This window comes from Trachurus japonicus, chromosome 16 (assembly GCF_045865225.1).
Source record: "Trachurus japonicus isolate A0001 chromosome 16, Traja_1.0".
Lineage (NCBI taxonomy): Eukaryota > Metazoa > Chordata > Actinopteri > Carangiformes > Carangidae > Trachurus > Trachurus japonicus.
Window position 1 is genome coordinate 32384227 of NC_140922.1, and position 22295 is coordinate 32406521.

Sequence of the window (22295 nt, forward strand, 5' to 3'; positions counted from 1 at the left end):
CTGCCTAAACATATATGTAGCCTATATACATATGTATAGCATTGATCATTCAGTGATGATGAGAAAAGAAAAACGTGTTGACCACCAAAATCATTTTCTATTGGGTGAATTTGAACCCAGACCACAGCAATGCTTCAACTTGCAGTGGGGATACTCTATGAGGTGAGCTATTTGCTACCTTGTGTTTTCATCCTTTCTAGAGTTGTCTGGCTGTAAACCAGCCAGCCCCTGCGCACATTTTTATTTTTATTTTCACACACATCAATCACATGGTCACGCAGCCGTCTGGCCGCATCTTTACGCGGCTGTGCCTTGTCACCTACGGCCAGTCCGTCGCTGCCCGTGACCAACGCGGCAACAACAGCGGAGAAGTTTCTAATCAGGCCCGCCGACACCTGTGTTAACCCCATGTTTGACAAGTGGAAATCCCGTTTTCGGTTTATTCATCGCCCGTCGGTGCAGCTGCGCTTGTCACTGTGTGTGATTTATGCGCGTAATAGGTGGCGTGTGATCTAATAATCGATTTGCCTGGCATCGATTGATTCAGTTTCAGTACTGTGGTGGTGGACAGCTCCCGTTAGGAGCTTCTTAAGAAGCTTCTTTGGCGTGATCTTAAGAAGGCAGTTAAGAACGCATCTGGGAAACACCCGTATCTTAGCGCTCCTTCTTAGCCGAACCCTTCTTAAGAGCCTTCTTAAGTCCTTAAGAAAGATCGAATCTGGGAAACGCGGCCATTGCTGGTTTGCGTTTTCGCGGGCGAAAGAGCAACGGTAGAACTACGTCATGGCGTCACGTCACGTCATACGTTTCCGGATGCCTAGCAACGCTCGCTCGTTTCTTTTTTTTTTTTTTCTCCAGGGGAGGAAGTGACCGTTAAGATTTCAGAAACGTGTCTTCTGGTTACACGAAACTGACAACATGTTTCATCCGAGTTTATCCATGTTGCTTTTTTATATGTTTTTGGAGATGTAAGTAAAAACAGCTGCTGCTTCAGCTGGTCATAGAATATTCTTAGCTTAACAACATAGCGGAGCATCATGCTAATGTAGGCTGTTGTTGACTTAGCCGGAAAAAAAACTCTGTTAAAATCTGATCTGAGGTGAAATCCAGACTTTTTTTTACTTTCTATCTCAGATTGTTTCAAGGCCCATCTGCTGAGTTTGCTGTGTGACAGGCGGCTAAGTGGTCAGCTTCTCTTTCATGCAGGTACGTTAAAATTATTTGTTTTATTTAAAGAAAGGCTATATTTCCTGTAGCAGTGGTGTAAACTGTATTTATTCACTTGTACATAAACTCACATCATTAAGAGCACAACACTTAAATGAGATTAAACAGAAGTAGCTATATTAACTGTGATTTCAAACAGTAGCCGTTTTTGAAAGGTGAGATAGTGACAAATAGGCAGTAAAACCACCTATCTGTTTTCCAAAACATAAAGTGACTTATATCTCTGATGAAAAACACACGTAACTGTCAAATTATATTCAAATACAAAAACTGTACTAATGAGTTAACATGAATAGATTTCCAAATGAGTGACAATGGAACTAAAAAATAATGGGACCCAAACATCTGCAAGTGATATTACGTTTCAGATTTTCAGGCTAACACAGTTACTGAGGTAGGGTGGTGTTCCATCAAGGCAGGTAATGAAAGATAAGCTCACTTGAGAAAAGCAGGTTTAAGATAGCAGTAGCACCATCTCCAAAATGAAGCCCCAAGTTGTTCCATTATAACGGTTGTTGATATGAAGTGGTAAATGCTCAGAAATCAAGTGTCTTTCATTTTAAAAAAAGGTTGTAGGCTTCAAAAACCATCAAGCATATAAAGTCATGGACTGAGAGATCTATAGTTTTAATATAAACAAAATTATTTAGCCTACATAAGAAAAACCCAAATGTCTGTCTTGGCGGGTAGTGTTAAAGGGACAACGAGGAGTTTGTATTTGTTATAAAAAAAAAAGTCTCACATTAATGTGGATTAATCTATGTTACCCACACTTGTTATTGGCTCCATTTTCGATCAATATATCGTTTTGTCTCTATCGTTATTTTGTTATTATTAGTGGTGGAAATGCTGGTCGAGCATTTCCTTACTTTCGGTTTTGTGGACGCTGCCCGGACTACGGCGGTATCTTATCGTCTTCGAACCTCCGACTTTCATTCTTGATGAATGAAAACATTCTTGGCAAGACGTCTTGCGCCGGTCCAAGAATTTCACCGTGCGCGCAGAGGCTCATGGTAAATGTAGTGTGAAAACACTTCGCTTTCCAAAACTCCTCGTTGTCCCCTTAACCTTTAACATTATTCATATACCCAAGAATATGAATAACAAGAATAACAGGTGAAAAATAGCTGCGTGTGAGACGACACAGATGCGTAAACATTAGCGACGTACACAGAGGGGCTATTCATTTCACTTATCACACTTAAACACAGAGAAACATCATGTACCAATCGACCTGTGTGGAATAAGAGCACCTTCATATACCTGAGACCCAAAATTCACAAGTCATGTTCTCTATTATTGTAATTCTGATTAAAAATATGACTATTGCAATGACATTAGTGTGTTGCGCCTGACCATCATTCGAATGCAAGGCTTTGCAACAACCCCCCGGCACCGCTGAACAAAAGGTTATGGAAACTCAGACAGCCACTCTTTACAACTGCACTTAGACCACAGTGTCCAACCCTGGTGAAGCGTCTTCATTTCCAACACAAATACGCTGAGGACTTGAAAGATTCTGTCCTAATCCTGAAAGCAGGGTAGACCGGCTCAGTGAAAGTGGTTTGGTAAGTGTGGATGTGGATCAGCATGTCAGAGGAGATGGTGTAGAAAGACAGTGTGCCAGCATCCCAGTCGAGATACACCCCAACTCTGCTATTGCGGCGTCCACGGAACGACGATCTTTTGTTTTTGAACCGGAAAGAATAACCTTTGTTAGAGAATCTCCAACCCCAGGACTGATCGTTAGACTCAAGACAGCAGTCGTCACTCTCCCCTCTCCTACTGATCCCTTTGTACGTCACTCCTATGTAAACCTGTCCAACCCACTCAACTTCCCAGTAACAGCGACCAGTCAAACCATCTGTACACAGCAGCTGTTTCCAGTAGTCAAATCTGTCTGGATGATCAGGATACGGCTGCTCCTCCTTCCCCATTGTAACTTTCCTGTTGCCCTCTGAGAGTATGAGTTTTCTGTGTGCTGTGTTTGGGTCCAGTGTGAGTTCATAGGCATCTGATGGAGAGAAATCATAAAAGCAGTTTTAAATCTCACAAATAACATTACATTTACCTTTATTATATAGTATATTTTTTGGCTTTTTGCCTTTATTTGATAGCACACAGGAAAGGGGGAGGCAGAGAGAGGGGGAATGACATGCAGGATAGGGCCGCCCGACGCAGGATTCAAACCAGGGCCGCCTGCGGTGAGGACTGTAGCCTTTACATGGGGCGGCTGCTCTACCCACTGCGCCACGCACCACCCCGCATTTACCTTTATTATATTGCTTAGACTTTGTTCTTTTGGTTCCAAAACAGAATTACCTCCTCACCCCAGCCTTTGCCAACCAACCAAGTAGGAAATATGGTTAAAAAAAAAAAAAAAAAAAAGTCTGAATTTTTATCCTTACAAACATTTTAATATAATTGAACCATAATCACCATATACTATGCTTTTTCAAGTCTACTTTCTCTCAGTTCACAATTAGATTTAGAGGTCCGCACTTTTGGAATTCATTACCAATCCACCTTAGAAACTGCACAAGCATAAATTAATTTAAGAAACAAATAATTCACTTTCTATTGGCCCAGTTGAGCAATGCATAATCCACTTTTTTTTTTTTTTTTACGTCGCCTCACAATATTGATTTTCTCTCTCTCTCTCTCTCTCTCTCTCTCTCTCTCTCTCTCTCTCTCTCTCTCTCTCTCTTTTCTAATTGTTTTTGTTGTTCTTCACATTACTGTAAATTAAATGTATGTTGCTGAACGTTTATCTTGAATCACCACACAATATTGATTTTCTTTCTCTCTTTTTTCTAATTGTTTTATGTTGTTCTTAGGAGGACCACTTGACAAGCCCTTAAGAGTTTTTTTTGGTTTCTTCTGCACATTTGCTTTATCTACTGTATACTTTGTATGTTTTGTTTTTTGTGGTTGTTGTTGTTCCACTTTTTAATATGCTGTTTTATCTATCTTTCATGTGCTAATAAAATACAATACAATACATACAAAGGTATGACCAAAACATGATGACCTTTGACCACTAAATTCTAATCAGTTTTTCTTTGAGTCTGAGGATAGTCCAAATTTGTTCCTTAAATGCATTTTAAAGTTTAGTTTTAGTTAGTCTTATCCTATGCTACCCGACTAGTGACTGCAGATTAGGCGGTTAGCATTGTTATATTAACAGCCAAATGTGTTGTGTCCAGCTAACAAACAAACTGCCATGTGGAAACCAGCCAATTTACAACATACATGATAGGTTTCAAGGTTGAATGAAAGGTAGGAAATGAATACTAACTACTAAATCATTGTGAACTACTATCTCAACAATAAAGCACACTTACACTTCCTCAGACCAGGCGTCATTGACTGAGAGTGACCATGGTCCCATCTGGTTCAAAAACAAAGAGCAGCAATAATAATTGGTGCATCAAAAATAACATACAATTCCCATTGAGAGGAGGTAGCTGTACTGTAGGATTTATCTGTTCCTACCTGAATGTCTCCAGTCTCCAGTCTGGGTCCTCCAGTCCAGGAGAGAGAAGTTTCACCCCAGAGTCTCCTGGATGGTTGTAGCTCAGGTCCAGTTCTCTCAGATGGGAGGGGTTGGAGCTCAGAGCAGAGGCCAAGAAAGCACAGCCTTCCTCTGTGATTAGACAGCCAGACAGCCTACACACACACACACACACACACACACACACACTCTTGTAAACAAGTGTAAGTGTGAAATTAGTAAATTTGAAAAAAGTTGTAATGTTTTCTATTTTGTTTTTTAACCCCGAAGAGACCCATTGAGATCGAATCTCATTTACACACATTACACACACACACACGCTCTGTGAGAAGGAAAAAATTAAGATACACTCTCAACAAGTTTACAAAGAGGTGTTTTGCCAAAAATGAGCACATTTGAAAAGATTTCTAATCAATTAGAATTTGGCCTGGAAGTATCTTACTTTATTTATACAGATCTCACTCTGTAAGTAAGAAACGTCTTGCTCAGAAAATATGTGCTATGCATAAAGTTACTCTGATCTTAGCCATTAGTGATGGCAAGGGCAGTTCTTTTGAGAGTACTAAATCCATTAAAAAGAAAAAAAAATCCACTCATAGAATCGTTCAGTGCTTGGCAGGAGCCCTGACTGCACGGTGCAGTCTGACTCCCAGCCGATCATAATTCAGTTCATGACTCATCCCTGAGATTCCTATTCACTGTAGCGAGCACAGACGTTCAAGCGCCAGACTACACATTTGCGAACAGCACAACACTACTTTCAGTACTAAGTTCAGTAAACAACATGTTTGCGAACGTATCATGTCATACACAGTGAACGTGAGCCCTCAGCCCCGACTGTCAGTACGTTCATGGAACGCATCAATGAACATGCACTATTCCCTCACAGTGGCCCTCATTTATGAAACTTGCGTACACCAACAAAATGGGTGTACACCAAATTCACCGCAAGGATCGGCATTTATTAATCTGAGCGTGAGCGTACGGTACGCACAAGGGGGCAGTTGTCGGTCTGAGAAGTGAAGCTCACTTCCGCGTTCAAAAAACTGCAATCCCCTCGAATTCCTCTGGGGGCTGGTGTCAGAAGGGAGCATTCCCCATAGACCCCCATGTTAAAATCGCCGACTTTACATCCTCAGTAAACATGTTAAAAGCCTGGTGTCAGAACGTTTTTTTCGTCTCAATCGATAGTTTCTACCCCCGCACACACTCTGAGGGGGGTGAATTTTTTTTTAACTCTACCGTTTTACTGTTATTAGGTTAAAATTCTGGCCAATTAGGGCGCGGAAACGTTGAGTGACAGGTCCGAGCAGCTCCGTGGACAGCTGCTTCGAGGCCAGTGGGCGGGTTCTCGGCCGGCCAATCCAACATGGCGCTGTTCAGGCCGCCATATTTGAGTCACAAAAACGACTCCCCAAAACCAATGGGTGACGTCACGGACGCTACGTCCATTCTTTTTACAGTCTATGGATACGCACAAATCTCACGCCAGCTCTGACCAGGTGTACGCACATTTGGAACCAGCGTAGAACATGCAGTTAAAAAGTAGCCAAAAAAGAGAAACGCTACAACCAAGTCCGTGTTGAAAATTTAACTCAACTTTTATTTTGAGCAATTAAAAACCACGACGTGACAGATGCTCGTTAATCAGCTGTGTAAACAGAAACAGTCAATGACAGACAGACCTGTTATTGTAGATCACACACACAAACTTCCAACATCTCCTGCACCAGAGCATGACCGGACGGCTCCTCAGTCTCTCTCTCTGCCGGACACCGGAGCCGGCGGGGGGGGGGCTCCGCTAACTGTCCAGGTGCAGCTGATCTCCGCGGCGGAGTGTGTTGTTTTTTTTCCCCAGTCACCGGGACCTGTCAGCCGGAGATCGGGCCGGTGTTTCACATCCCTCCATCAGCCGAACCATGCCAGCGGTACTGATGGTCATAAAGTCGCGTTCGCAGCAGTAATATGCCTATGATTTCTCCTCAGTCACTTGTGTTTAGTAAACTGCAGGAGCATTTCATGAGATCGCTGGGTTTCCTGACGTGGTCGGTGACATGTGCGTCTGCAGCCTCCATCCACCGGGATGACGCTTATCAATCACAAAATCTATCAATCTATCAATGTCCAGATATTTAATGTTGCCGCCCTCTCCCTGTTCAACGCGGTAACGCCAGTAAAGTCCCTCTTCTTGGCCGTCTTCCGTGTCTCCATGTCGTAAAAGGGGCAGGGCGACGCCTCTAAAGCAGGAATATATCGGGGCGTGACATTTAAATTACGCTCGTTTTCAGCCGCCGGATTTATCACCACCACGCCGGTTCTACGCCGAAATCAGCAGCGTACACACTTTTAGTAAATCACACGTGACACTTGGCGTACACTGATATTTACACCAGAATCTACACCAGATCCTGCGCAAGTTTGATAAATGAGGGCCAATGAGAGTCTCTGCCACCAGATTCCAGAGTGATTCAGTGATTCACAGACCACACGGCAGTTCCACTATCAGCCTGCACACTCGCTACTGAGCTCGACTGAACTGAAAAAAGAACCAATTGGGTCAGGAAGTGATTCTATTCTATAGTCTATTCACTCACAAAAGCAATTTGTTCCTTTGAAAAACTACACAACACTATTAGCCATTTCATTGATTGTGTTTTTCAAAACTGAGCTCAGCTTCAAATGCTCATCATTTGAACCAATAGATTAATCCTGACCTGAGAGTTTCCAGTCTGCAGTGTGGACTCTGCAGTCCACCAGAGAGCACCTCTACTCCTGCATCCTGCAGGTCGTTGTTACTCAGGTCCAGTTCTCTTAGTCTAGAGGACCGGGAACTCAGAACTGAGGCCAAAGCTTCACAGCTTTTCTCTGACAGGTTACAGCAACTCAGCCTGAAGAAGCAACAAAAATGTCAGATTTTTTTCATTTTTAATAGCGTTAATTTATGTAGTTATTTCAACTTACAGAGCTTTAGTGCAGACTTTGATGACTGGCAGCAGCTTCAGAAGTGCCTCCTCTGTAGATGAATATTCCTTAAAGTCAAATACGTCCAGATCTTTTTCTGAAGACAGTAAGATGAAGACCAGAGCTGACCACTGAGCAGGAGACAGTTTACCTGTGGAGAGAGTTCCTGAAGTCAGGTATTGTTGGATCTCCTCCTCTAGAGAACGATCACTGAGTTCATTCAGACAGTGGAACAAATTGATGCTTTTCTCTGGAGACAGATCTTCACTGATCTTCTTCTTGATGTACTTGATTGTTTCCTCATTGATCTGTGAGCAGTTTACTGTCTTTGTCACCAGGCCACGTAGGAGAGACTGATTGGTCTCCAGTGACAGACCCAAGAGGAAGCGGAGGAACAGGTCCAGGTGTCCGTTTGGACTCTGCAAGGCCTTGTCCACAGCACTCTGGTAGAATACTTCAGTTTTGTCTAAAAATAGAGAGGCAGATTGTTCCTCTGACATCAGGTTGACTCTAGAGTTGGTGAAGGTCAGATGGACATAAAGAGCAGCCAGAAACTCCTGAACACTCAGATGGACGAAGCAGAACACCTTGTTCTTGTACAGGCCTCTCTCCTCTTGAAAGATCTGTGTGAACACTCCTGAGTAAACTGAGGCTGCTCTGATATCGATGCCACACTCTGTCAGGTCTGATTCATAGAAGAACAGGTTTCCTTTCTGCAGCTGCTCAAAAGCCAGTTTTCCCAGCGACTCAATCATCTCCCTGCTCTCTGGACTCCAGTGTGGATCTGTTTCAGCTCCTCCATCATACTTGACCTTCTTCAGTTTTAGATGAACCACCAGGAAGTGGATGTACATCTCAGTCAGGTTCTTGGGCAGCTCTCCTGCTTCTTTGGTCTTCAACAGCTCCTCCAGAACTGTAGCAGTGATCCAGCAGAAGATTGGGATGTGGCACATGATGTGGAGGCTTCGTGATGTCTTGATGTGGGAGATGATCTCTCTGGCCTGCTCCTCATCTCTGAACCTCTTCCTGAAGTACTCCTCCTTCTGTGGGTCAGTGAACCCTCTGACCTCTGTCACCATGTCAACACACATAGGAGGGATCTGATTGGCTGCTGCAGGTCGTGTGGTTATCCAGAGGCGAGCAGAGGGAAGCAGTTTCCCCCTGATGAGGTTGGTCAGCAGCATGTTGACTGAGGTGGATTTGTTAACGTCAGTCAGGATCTCAGTGTTGTGGAAGTCCAGAGGAAGTCGACACTCGTCCAGACCGTCAAAGATGAAGACGACCTGGAACTGATCAAACCTGCAGATTCCTGCTACTTTGGTTTCAGAGAAGAAGTGATGGACAAGTTCCACCAAGCTGAACTTTTTCTCTTTCAACACATTCAGCTCTCTGAAAGTAAAGGGAAATGTGAACTGTATGTCCTGGTTGTCTTTGTCTTCAGCCCAGTCCAGAGTGAACTTCTGTGTTAAGACTGTTTTTCCAATGCCAGCCACTCCCTTTGTCATCACTGTTCTGATTGGTCTGTCACTTCCAGGTGGGGCCTTAAAGATGTCTTTACATCTGATGGTTATTTCATGTCTGTCTGGTCTCCTGGACGCTGTTTCAATCAGTCGGACCTCATGTTCATCATTGACCTCTCCACTCCCTCCCTCTGTGATGTAGAGCTCTGTGTAGATCTGGTTCAGAAATGTTGAGTTTCCGGCGTTAGCAATGCCCTCAAACACGCACTGGAACTTCTTCTTCATGTTAGATTTGAGTTTACAACAAACTGCAGCCTGTGTTCCTACAAAGAAAAAGGGACAAATATTCTGTAAGATTATCTTAACTTGTAATGATGCACCTGTACAACATTAAGAGATGATTGCAAGGGTATGATTGCTGGTTTGGCTGGACAATCTTTTGTGTGGACTTGGAGAAGGTTTATGGCCATGCCCCCCAAGGAACTTGGTCCGGGGTTACAGTCAGACCATACCAGAGAGGCCAGGCTCCTTGCTATGAGCTGTTGGATCATTCTAGAACCAAAGTACAGTAAGAGCTGTGTCTTAAGACTTATATAAAATGTACCTGTACAATATCAAATGATGATCCATCAAGAAACTGAAAGGTTTACAGCAGGAAAAACTGCTGCCAGTGACTGGATGATTTAAGTGAACCCAGATCAACTTTATTAATACCTGTAGGTAGATTTGTTTCGCAGTAGGAGTACATGAACATGTACAAAGATAGAACAAAGGACACATCAAACAATCAGTGAGCTTGATTTCTGTCTGAACTACTGGTGCGTCGGAACCCCCCCACCCTGACAGATTGTCCCTCTCTGAAGCAGAGGATGAGGTAAGCTTCGCTCCCGTCAGTCTTCACAGACAGTCCACAAAGTTGAAACAGTTTCTGATCATATCCTCGTCAGCTTGTTCCAGGCCACGGAGTTCCTTTTTTTTATTTTTTATACCCGGCTTGTATTTAGGGCCGACTTTAATTTGTGTGTGTAAACAATTGAATACCGGCTATTTTGGAGGAAATGCGGTATGCTATTATAAAATAACTTCAAATCAAATCTTTAAAGCAGAAGTAAGCGGAATGTTTGTGTTAATATACGTCTTAAATAGTTATATCTTCCGACAGCAATCACTTATAAAGAGTGTTTGGTCCGAAACACGGGTCTGTCAGTCACTCTGCTCTGCTGTAAGCCGAGGAGAAAACTTTCCTTGTATCCTACAACCTTTATCCAATGAGGAGAGAGAACGGCATAAAGGGGCGGTCCTCCCTGTGTGTGCAGCCAAGGGATGCGCGTGAATGTGGTGATGTAGGGACGAGGGCAGGGACTGCTAACTCATTTCATTTCATTTCATTTCTTTATTTATTGAATTGGGACAGTGCACATTCATCAACACTGACACATTAAGCATCAGTGTAAATGTGCCGGACTTAGCACAACTGCAAAATTTCAGCCGCAGTCCCAAGGCAGGTTTCTAAAAAACATAACACAGAAGACTTTAAAACCTTGTGATGACAAGTCATACAGTGGACAATTACAAGACAGAGCACAGACTGACAATATCAAGGCAAAACAGACGCAGACAAACAAAAAACAGACAATTTTGACCCACAGTTAAAGAACAATATACCATACATGCCCGGGAACAGACATCAGATTTAAACAGTATTTAAACTATATGAGTGCATGTCTGATTTGTTTTTAACCAGTGTTTGAGATTTTTTTTAAAGACTAAATAGTTATCGCAGTTTCTGATGTGTGGTGGTAACTTATTCCAAGACTGTGTTCCTCTTACAGAACTGACCGTTTGACAAAATTTTGTTCTGCGCCTCGGTACATTACAGTCACCTCTTGTTAAGGCTCTGGTTCTTCGTCCTTCATTATTTTTTCTCTGAATAAATTTATTCAGTGGTGGTGGGGCAAGTGCGTTTAAAACTTTGAAGATGAGACAGACATCCATAAAAATCTGATAACTGTCTAAGTCAAGAATGTTAAACTTTTTTAAAACATTACAATAATGAAAGTTAAGAGGTTTCCTGTCCAAAATCTTAACTGTCTTTTTGAAGAGAGACTTGATGGGTTTCAATATACTTTCTGTTGTGTGTGTCCATGTTGTAAAACAATAATTTATGTGTGAGAATATCATGTCATGCATATAGACTTTAGCCGTCTTGGAGGTGAGAAATGGTCTTATATGGTAGAAATTCGACAGGTTGAATTTAATGATATTTGTGATTTTTTTAACATGTGCTTTAAATGATAGTTTTGTGTCGAAGACCACTCCAAGATATTTAAACTCCTCCACTACATCAAGGCTCTCTCCATTGACCACCACAGATGGTTGATCGCCCTCTGCTGACTGACGAGAGAAAAACATACATACAGTCTTTTTAAGATTGAGGTGCAAACAAGATTCACTAAGCCAGTGAGATACAGGTGCCAGAGCTGCTGATAATTTTACAGCGGCTTCTTGTTTTGTTTTTGCATGTGCATACAGCACTGTATCATCAGCATATAATTGCAGATTAACATTTGGGCAAACCTCAGGGAGGTCATTTACATAAAGACTGAACAGAATTGGCCCCAAGATAGAACCTTGGGGTACCCCAGTTGAGCAGCTGAGGTAAGGTGACATTGAGTTTCCAATCTGAACAGCCTGCTTTCTGTTTGACAGATACGATCTCATCCAGCAGAGTGCAACATCGGAAAAGTTAAAAAGGGACAGTTTCGAAATAAGTACATTGTGATTTAGTGAGTCAAAAGCAAGTCCAAAAAAACAGCTCCTACATAGCCACCCTGATCCAATAAACCTTTTATGTTCTCATGAAAATAACAGATTGCTGTTTCAGTTGAATGGTGTTTACGGAATCCGTACTGCATTGGATGAAGTGGGTTATGCCCGCTATCAAGATGGTCTGTTAACTGCAGTGCAATCCATTTCTCAGCTACTTTTGAAATAACCGGCAAGATACTTATCCTTACTTAATTCTCCAGTTTGGTCTTGTCACCAGCCTTTAGGATTGGAGTAACCTTGGCAATCTTCCAGGCGGATGGCACTCTACCCTGTTTTATGGACAGATTTATTAAGTGTGCAATTGGGTGCGCGAGGGCCATTTTATTTTGTTTTATGAAATTACTATGAAGGCCAAAGACATCTCTAGCCTTAGAGCTTTTCAGAGATGAGATGATTTTCAGGACCTCTGGAACAGTTATTTCTCTCAGACTAAAAACTGGCTTGCTATCATCCACAGAGTTATGTGGAGTGCTTGGACATTTAAAGTTCATTGTCAACTCCTCAATTGAATGTATAAAAAAATGGTTGAAGCTACTAACAATGACTTCCAAGTCATTTGTCAGAGTGCCATTCACCTGGAGTTGCATGTCATTGGGTGCTATGTCCTCCTTGTTTCTTCCTGTTAACTTCCTGTTAACTCAATAAAAAAATTTGCTTTAGCTTTACGAATTTGTTTTATTACTTTTTTTGTAAGTGATGTAAAGATCTGTCGGTCACAAATAAGCCCTGTTTTTAGAGATTTTTTTAGTGCATTATCTCTTTCCTTCATTAGTTTCCGTACATCATCCTTCACCCAAGGTAATGCTTTTTTACATCTTTTAAATTCAACTTTCTTTGTGAAGCTATCCAAAACTTCCACAACACATTTGGAGAAAGTGCTAGAGCTGTCCTCAATTTCATTGTTAGTTAAAGGGATAGTTCACCCTAGAATGATATTTCGCTCATTATCTACTCACCCTCATGTTGACTAAGGGCTGGAAGAATTTTCGGAGTCCACCGTCCCTTCTCTGAGTTACAGGGGGTCTTGGTGTAGCAGTGCATTTCAATGCCACGGTAGCAAACGGACACCAGAGCTCTTCGTAAAAAAACACACACAAAAAAACATCCAAATACCTCCATGATGCTCGTATGTAATGTCCGTCTTGTGCTGAAGCCCCAAATTGCGTAATTGTCCCGAAAAAAATTAAATAAGTCCACATTCCAAGCATGTTTGTAGCATTAGCTCCTACTGTCTGTTGTCCGGTCTTCCGCTGCCAGCGCGCATGCGCATGCCAGTCAACATGAGGGTGAGTAGATAATGAGCGAAATATCATTCTAGGGTGAACTATCCCTTTAATACATTGGACCAATCATATTCTTGCAGAGCATTCTTCAGGTTTTGTTCTTCGTTTTTAGGTATTATATGGTGGCTTCTGGCTCTAATAGGGCTAGAACGACGTTTCCAGTTGATTTTCCTTGAACATAGGATGAGGTTATGATCGGAGAGCCCAGACAGTAGATTGAAAGTTTTACTGATCCTATCAGGCTTATTTGTGAATATTAGATCAATTGTTGTTTTAGATGTGTTAGTTATTCTTGTTGGATCTTGAATAACTTGAGTAAGACTATGATTATCTGTTAGTTGCTTCAGTTTTTTTCTATCAGTTTTATTGTCCCAGTTGATATTAAAGTCCCCTAAAAGAATAGTTTCCCTTTTAAAATCACTACATTTTAAAATGGTTTTAAGTTGATCGTAGAATATATTTTTAGAGGAAGGAGGTCGGTACAAACATATCACAGTGAAAGACATTTCAGGAGAAATAGTTATATTGAGGCCAATACATTCAATATCTATTTCTGCTGTCCATTCAATTAATTTACACTTTAGACAGTCCTTCACATAAACCAGTAATCCACCCCCTCGTCCTGTTCCCCTGTCTCTTCTAAACACATTGTATCCTGATATATTGATGGCAACTGTTGGTGATGAATGAGTTAACCAACTTTCAGATATGCCCAATATATCAATATTTGAGTCATTTAATAAGTGTTCAATTTGTTCGATTTTGCCTATTATACTACGAATGTTGATATGGCCAAGTAAGAGTCCTTTTGGCTTAGATCTTGAATCCCAAATGATCTTAGCGTTATTAAGAGTGTGAAAGAAGTGCATTTTGCGTTGTTTCTTTATCGCCGGATTCAGTGATTTCAGTCTAGTAGTTGAGGTGGAACGTTTGTCCCCGACTAACGTTGTGATAGGTGAAGGTGAGACTGGGTTACACTCACGGATGGTTGGCACCAGTTCTCTCGGTGAAACCGCCACGATGGATTGTTGCTCGCATGGTGGCCCATTGTCAGAGACACGCATGGAGAGTGGACTCCATCGAGGACAACTCCGTATCGCTCCACGAAGCGGCCACACATCACGGTGCAGCGCAACGCCAGAAGATGATCCAGGTGGAACTGTGGAAGCACACAGTGCGCCCAGCAGCCCCACAGCCAGACAGGCCGGGAGCGCAGTCGGCACCAGCGCAGGTAGCAGCAGCAGAGGTAGCAAAGGCGCAGGGAGCAATCCAGGTGGAGCTGCGACGGTACGCGACAAGCCACGCGTGGACACCGCCGGACAGGCGGGGGGCGCAGTGGGCACCAGCGCAGGCAGCAGCAGCAGAGGCGCAGGGAGCAATCCAGGTGGAGCTGCGACGGCACGCGACAAGCCACGCGTGGGCACAGCCGGACAGGCGGGGGGCGCAGTCGGCACCAGCGCAGGCAACAGTGGAGCAACCACGGAGGCAGTCCCGGCCAGGCCAGAGAGCAGGACACCACGAGGCACCACCAACCCCGGAGGGGGGCAACCGCCATTCCGACATGCCGCCATTCCGACATTACGCCCTAATTGTCGGAATGGCAACACTTTACCCTTTAATAAACGTCCCACCATTCCGACAATTTTCATCTCCTAAGGTCGGAATGGCGGTATTTTTTTCTTTTAAACGTGTTGCCATTCCGACAAATCTTTTAAAAGCCTACCCCACCCCACCGCACCCCCCCCCCAAAAAAAATAAATAAATAAATAAATAGGCTTAACACGATTTTGCACTAATGATATGCCGGCGCAAAATAGCAGTTTACCCACGTTTGTCCAGTGCATCTCATTAAAGCACACAGATTGGTCAGATAATTTAAACGGCACACGATTTCAAAGCCTCAGATTTTAAGCAGAGGGACTCCACAACCTCGTAAACCAACGAAGGAGGAGATAGGCCTTGAACGGGAAGCAGACCGTGCTTTCAATCATACACTCTGAACCCACTTGCTGCACTTTAGAAAATTCAGGGGGGGAAAAGGCTTACAAACATGGACCAAAACGGCTCCAAAATACTCACAAAAATCCAAAAGAAACGAAAATTAACTAAAAAATTAACTAAACAGGTCGGTGTTTTACGCATGACTCTGTGCGTCTGGCACACGCGTCTTGGGGCTCTCCCACATTGGTTTGTGAATGAAAACTATATGTTCAGCTCCCCTTACATGTGAAATTTATTATTTATTATTATTATTATTAATATTATCATTATCATTATCATTATATTATTGCTGTAGGCTACAAGTCAAATACGAAGCAGAGCCAGTCGCTCGAAACGTTGTCTTTTGAATTTAAAAAATAAATATATTTTTGTACTTCGGGAGAAGACGGTGTTGAGTTCTTTCTGCCTCATAACTATGGACAGTGCCATGGATTTATCGGTGAAGAGTGAACTGCTGATATTTTGTAGTGCTGAACTATGACCAAGCTGCTGTCCGCTGTCTCAGTGCTGAAATGAATGACAGCGTGTCACCGCCAGAGAGAGAGAGAGAGAGAGAGATGCGCGACGGCTCTGACTCTTTCTTTTTTCCATGGACCAGCTTTCCTGCTTGTGTACACATTTGTCTTTCATCTTATGACACGTGCAGTCCCTGCAGATTGGCAGGTGATTTGAGAACCTAATGCACAGTGACGGCTGGTATCAATGGGCTAGTGGGGCTAAGCCCTCCCTGCATTACACAACAAAAGATGAGGAAAAAATATTATATATAGCCTATATTATATTCTCTAAATAACATACAAAAGATTGTTCTAAGTCTTAGTAAAATCGGAACTGGCAACAATATTAAATAGTTTCAAGAAAAACACAGGATATCTCTAAATGGGCTAATTTTAATCAGCCCCAGCTCACCGAGTCTGCTCCGGTCTGCTCTCATTCATTTTCCCACTGTGGATGATTGACAGGTGCCAGGTCCCGCCCTCGCCATTGACCGACTGTTGGGGCTAATTTCATTCAGCCCACAGGCCGAGCGGTTCTGACCAATCAGCAGCGGGCTGACGCAGGGTCAGTGATTGACAGGCGTCATGTCCCGCCCCCTTGGTTTACTTGTCATTGGGGCTAATTTCATTTAGCCCAACACCGCTGTTTTCAGACCAATGACAGGAACCGGAGGAAAGGTTGTGTTGTTGTGGGAGGGAGAAGACAGAAACAGCGGCGCTAGGCGCTAGCATCACAGGTAGCAGCATACTTTACTGCTCTAAACTGTCTTTGCTAACATGAACGAAGTGGAGAATCTAGTTTCTAAACTCACCGGGAGCACCATGACATGGCGATAACGGACCAGAAAGGCCGTCGATATGAGCTGCATATATCGTCTTTTTTTTTTTTTAATTGAGCAATATCGTTGTGTGTGTGTGTGTGTGCGTGTGTGTGCGTGAGAGAGAGAGAGAGACTGTGTGTGTATGTGTAAGATAACCAGGTGAAGTTTTTTTTTTTTTTTTTGGACTATACCCTTCTACTTAATGCAGTGTGTAGGCCTAGTTAGTTGCTATAGGCCTACTTTTGTGAGATGAGATAACCCTAACTTTTAGCTGTGTTTACCATTTAATGGGTATAATTTGTTTATTAGCCCACCCAACTAATTTGACCACCAGCCGCCACTGCTAATGCATATGATTTACTATTGCGCATTTCCTTTTGCTGCTGTAATAATTATACAAATACGATGGAAACAAACATGCATCAAAATTACAGAAAGAAGTGTCAGGCAGGGAAGTGAAGTTTTGCTCGGTGCAGAGGGAGAGAGCAGAGCACAGCAGCGGATATTTAGCCTAACTGCTCCACAAAATGACACAAACAGGAGGCAAAAAAGAAAGAAAGAGGCCAACACATACAGTAAACCGTGAGTCTCCTTCGCCTCGAACCTTTCCAAGCTGACCCATAAACTTGGCAATTAGTCATTATTCTAAAGCCTAAAAAACTCAAAAGACAATCAATCATTTTTTACTGCCATCTTCGATTCAAAAATATGTCAATTTGATAGGCTTTCAAATCACCAAATGATTTGCTGTGAATAATTTCGTTTGTTGTAATGATTGTGAGCATGGACAACGGACGTCTTGTCTGTTGATTACTGTACGCTGACCGAAATGTCATGCAAGCGGAGCTGAACAGGCAGATGCGTAAAACACATATTTTGACTACTTCATGCTGTTGCTATTTTTTTAAAAGTTACCTTTCATTTCCTTTGGATTTTTGTGCGTATTATGAAGCTGTCTTGGTCCATGTTTGTAAGCCTTTTTACCAGGAGTAAAGTCCCCAAAGTTGCAACAACTTGTAGTGATCCACTGGGTTTGCCTGGCCAGCTGGGGTAGTTGATTTGCAGGTTTGCTCCCCAGGTTTACATTGTGTATTAGGCCAGGGAAATTATCAATTATCCTTGTGGTTTGCGCACGGGGACGTGCGGACCTGTAATGAATGAATGAATGTTTATTTTTTGCTGTAAGTTGTGTGCGTAATGCGTAAAAGTGCATTAGTGGGACCGAGGGTTTAAATGGGGAAGTGACGTGGTGAGAGGGGAGGAGAGTGAGAGACACAGTCGGCGTTTGGACGGCTGTCGTGGCGGCAATTCCAAAGCGGCATAGTGGATTATTTTTCCTGGTGGATTACCCTGTGGATCATAAAGGCCAGTTTGGACACCACACGGCCGGGCCCGTTCTCAGCCAAGCGGGACGAGGGAGAGGACTGGCGTGGTCACCTCGGCGGAGCCGCGGCGTCTCTCCCGTGTGGACAGTAGGACAAACAAACTCTCTCTCACTCACCCTCACCACGCGCCAACACACACACACACATACACGCCGGCACGGACAGTGCGCCCCCACACACATACACACTCATTCCCACAGCTGGGACTCGGACTTAATGGACAGTGGGGGGGTGGGGGTTCTGTTGATCTGTGTGTAATTGTTTATTATATGCCGCCTGTGATGGGCGCGTTTTGAGTTCAGTGAAATAGTACAGAGACTAAGACTAAGTAACAACTTTGATTATTGCTTCCCTGGACGCACCAGTCGCGCGAGCCTAGATCCGCCTGCAGCAGGACTGCGTTGTGCCAGTTCCCCTTATATCCTTATTGTAAGGGAAATTGTTACAAACTGACATCGGAGTGTGTGATTGTAAATGGCGAGACTTTGTGTTTGTTTATTTATTAAGCTTCCACTGACTGTATCACATCTTAAAACATGAAAAAAAAAAAAAAAAACGGAACCAAACAGGCACATACACACACCCTAACCACCGCTCGGAGTAACGCACATTTCCTTATGGAAATTAAAGCCTTGTCGGAATGGCGGGACGAAACTGTCGGAATGGCAGGACGTTTGCATGTCGGAATGGTGGTATGTCTGAATGGTGACATGTCTGAATAGTAGAATGTCGGAATGGCGGTATGTCGGAGTGGCAGCATGTCGGAATGGCAGCATGTAACCGGCACCGGAGATGCGGCATGGAGAGGCACGCCGAGCGGAGACGCCAACTCCCCACCCAGCAGGCCAGGTCCTGGGTTTGCTTCTATGTCCCCGGCCAACAGTAAGATTGTTAATAGTCATAGAATGTCTCTCGACTGAGTGCTTGATGTTATACGCTGTTGCTTCTGTGGTTTGGAGTGGCCATTGTCCAGCAGTGTGTTGTAGATACAAAGTTGGCTCACCGTTTTGACAAGGTGTACTTTGCCGTCGTACCAGGTAGCATAGCAGCAGCGAACAGAGAGCAGGAACACAGCCACGGAGAAACAGACAGAAAGTGTGATTGTTGTTTGCTTAATGTGAACCCGTTGCACCAGGTTCATGTTGTTCTTTTTGCTGTCTGGGTCAGGTAGAGGATTGACAAGAGGTTTAGCAGGACCTGCCGACCTGCAACCACGCGCCCTCCATCGGCTGACAGGAAGTTAGCCAAAACCACCGGATCACTTACTTCTGCTTTAATCATTGCTAAGTGTGCGTCTCTCCCCCCACCCTCCCAACGAAAATCCCGCCCCCTACGTCTTTGCTACGCATGATGTAGGTGACCACGTTGGCTACGCTAAGTGTCCCATCGCATAGTGTACGGTCTCTACCATTTCTCACTTCATCGTCAAGGGTAATCTCCCTTTGGAGGCCACTTGAAACCAAGTGCTAGTGTTAAGGGAAGAGAATTGGGATTGGGCTTAAATCTTACTGAACATCTACTCTATTGTCTTTATTAGCTGGATATAAAGTGTGCAATTTAGAAGATGAAAATTAAAGCAAATTTCATTGTGCTGATGCAACAATTTCACATTATACATCTATTAAAAGTTCACCTACTTTTCTGCAGAGAGTCCACCAGCTGCTCCTCCTTCATCATCCTCAGGAACTGAAGTGTGATGTTCAGAAAAGCTTCTCTGCTGCTCCTCCTCTGCTCTTGCTCTTGATCATTACCCACCTCCTCGTCCTCTCCTTGACTCTGGGGGTAATCTGGACTCAGAAGCCTCTGGTACTTCTCAAGTTCTTTCTTCACAAAAGCAAAAATCTTCTCCTGAAGAAGCTGTAAGGAAACAATATTCAGTAATATGACTCAATATACAATCAGCTGTGAAAGCTAATATGCAACATTCTCTGCCGAGCTCAGACTTTTTCCCTCTCGGTCAATACACTCCATACAACCATTCATGATGCAACGCCCCCCATACACACCAGAAACACAGAATCCAGGTGTTTTTGAGGACCAGTGGAAATCTCCGGTGTCTCCTGGTTGACCCTGTGGAGAAAACATGATGCATCAGTGATGACGACTGCACTTCTACAACCTACTAAATATGAGAGAGGTGGTTTCCCTCTAAGTTCAACGATCTCCTGAGAGAACCCCCTCTCCAAACCTTAACACCATCAGTTGCATAAATTAAGCGTAGCGTTAGTTCTGGCAGGCCATGACGTCAAGCTCTTAATCAGCACAGCGTAACTGTCATCACCTGTGCAGATCAGCTGATGGCTCAGCTGACTCCCCGTGGCTGCTTCCTATTGGGGAATTGCATTCAGAGCGCGCTATTTAAACTGCTCTAGCCCGACGTCACCTCCCCTGCTGCTGCTGCTTCCTCTGCCGGCTTTTTTGCAACCCACCTCCACCCCAGCTCCTCCTGTCATTGTACATGTTGGTTGCTCTGCTCTGTCTGGGTTTTCTTGGCTGCTGCGCTCCCTGCTTATGCTGTTCATGATGGCTCGTGAAGGGCAGGAAGGTGCTCTTCCTGCCTCAGGCTTTCCACGCAAGTGCGTGGAAGAGCAGGGGGTCCCAGAACAGTACCATACCGCCAAATTAAACTTGTGCAAGTAAATAAATATTATTTTGACATAGTGGTCCTGACAGAACTAACAGTGTGCACTGCTTTACTTTAGACTTAGACATTGTGCTTGGTACTTCAGGGTGCTAAAGCTGAGAAAAAGGTTCTCTTGACTTACTCTGAAGATGGATCTCCCTCTTTGAAAGCAAGAGGGTGCTCAATGGATCTGTCGCTCCTCATGGACACACAGCTTGGTGAAGGAGAAACTGGTCTCAGCTGCGGACTGAAACAAATGAAGAATCGACAAAAGGCAGATTATGACAAATCAGAACATATCAACAGTGAGGCTGTAATATATATATAGGCTACTGTATATAATTTTTTTAAACTGTGTAATCACGTTTTTATATATTTTACTGTACTTGCTTATATTCAGAATTAGTGGTAAATAAATAAAAGGTTCTCTTGACTTACTCTGAAGATGGATCTCCCTCTTTGAAAGCAAGAGGGTGCTCAATGGATCTGTCGCTCCTCATGGACACACAGCTTGGTGAAGGAGAAACTGGTCTCAGCTCTGGACTGAAACAAATGAAGAATCAACAAAAGGCAGAATATGACAAATCAGAAGAACAGATCAACAGTGAGGCTGTAATATATACTGTTTTTGTTTGTTTGTTTGTTTTAAACTGCGTAATCACATTTTTATATATTTTACTGTACTTGCTTATATTTAGAATTAGTGGTAAATAAATAAAAGGTTCTCTTGACTTACTCTGAAGATGGATCTCCCTCTTTGAAAGCAAGAGGGTGCTCCATGGATATGTTGCTCCTCATAGACACACAGCTTATTGGAGGGGAAACTGATCTTTTCTGCTCAGGACTGAAATAACTGGAGAATCAACACACGATGTAGAGGAGACAAGTAAATGTCACTGTAAACAGACACTTTACTGCTTTTCACAAATGTGCAGTAACGCCATCTCTGAGCCTTGAAGGTGACAGAGCAATCATGGCAGAACAACACCTTTATACCTTCAGTATAAAGACTTGACCTCTGAACATCTGCTACTTATTTACTTGTTTTATTGGTTAAAAAAACTGTACATGTCCTTCTGTCACATCTTATCTTTTAACTTCCCTCCAACAGTGATAGTGACAGTGTCCATGATTCTTACTGAGTCCTTTTGAGGACAGGTGACAGGTGGACAATGACATACTGACCTGTGAGCTTCACTCTGGTTCTCCTGATCTTCAGGTAGAGAAGCATCTCCCCCTCTTCCTCCACTTTTATCCTCACACCGACTCATCTTAGGACTCAAACCTTCAGACTAGGGGTCTTCAGTGTTTTTCAGGCCAAAGACCCCCTAATTGAGAGACAACGCAGGGACCCCCTACTTTAAATTTGATAAAATTGTGTATTATATTAAACTGGGCCTAGTAGCCTACCATATAGCCTACAGTATAAACGTAGCTAGATTCAACACTCAGCTATTCATAATACACAGGTTTACATATTCATGGCCATGCCACTACCATTTATGAAAAGACCATGTTAACTGATACCAGTGCCAATATTAACAATTTAATGGACTCTGCAAGCTATTCAAATTGACGTTTTTGCTTAAATGTGGAAACAAAAAATATACAAACCTGTATAATCAACCAAACATTTCATGATCTGCGGACCCTTGGGGTTCACGGACCCCCTGATGAAGACCTCTAAATCCATA

At 43.3% G+C, this 22295-nt stretch overlaps 2 protein-coding genes across 2 annotated transcripts in view; one reads left to right on the plus strand and one right to left on the minus strand.

The window, feature by feature from the left end:
* Window positions 1–22295, plus strand: part of LOC146972680 (uncharacterized) — a 98452-nt gene that overhangs the window by 74231 nt on the left and 1926 nt on the right. The gene's annotated exons all lie outside the window — the stretch shown is intronic.
* Window positions 2585–20842, minus strand: LOC146972684 (protein NLRC3-like). Its single transcript, XM_085803086.1, has 8 exons — window positions 20744–20842; window positions 19985–20048; window positions 19616–19835; window positions 7703–9485; window positions 7456–7629; window positions 4723–4896; window positions 4572–4618; window positions 2585–3241 (listed from the first exon to the last, which is right to left on the minus strand). Exons 1-8 carry the CDS (start codon window positions 20803–20805, stop codon window positions 2709–2711), a joined length of 3057 nt encoding a protein of 1018 aa, XP_085659212.1. The 5' UTR covers window positions 20806–20842; the 3' UTR covers window positions 2585–2708.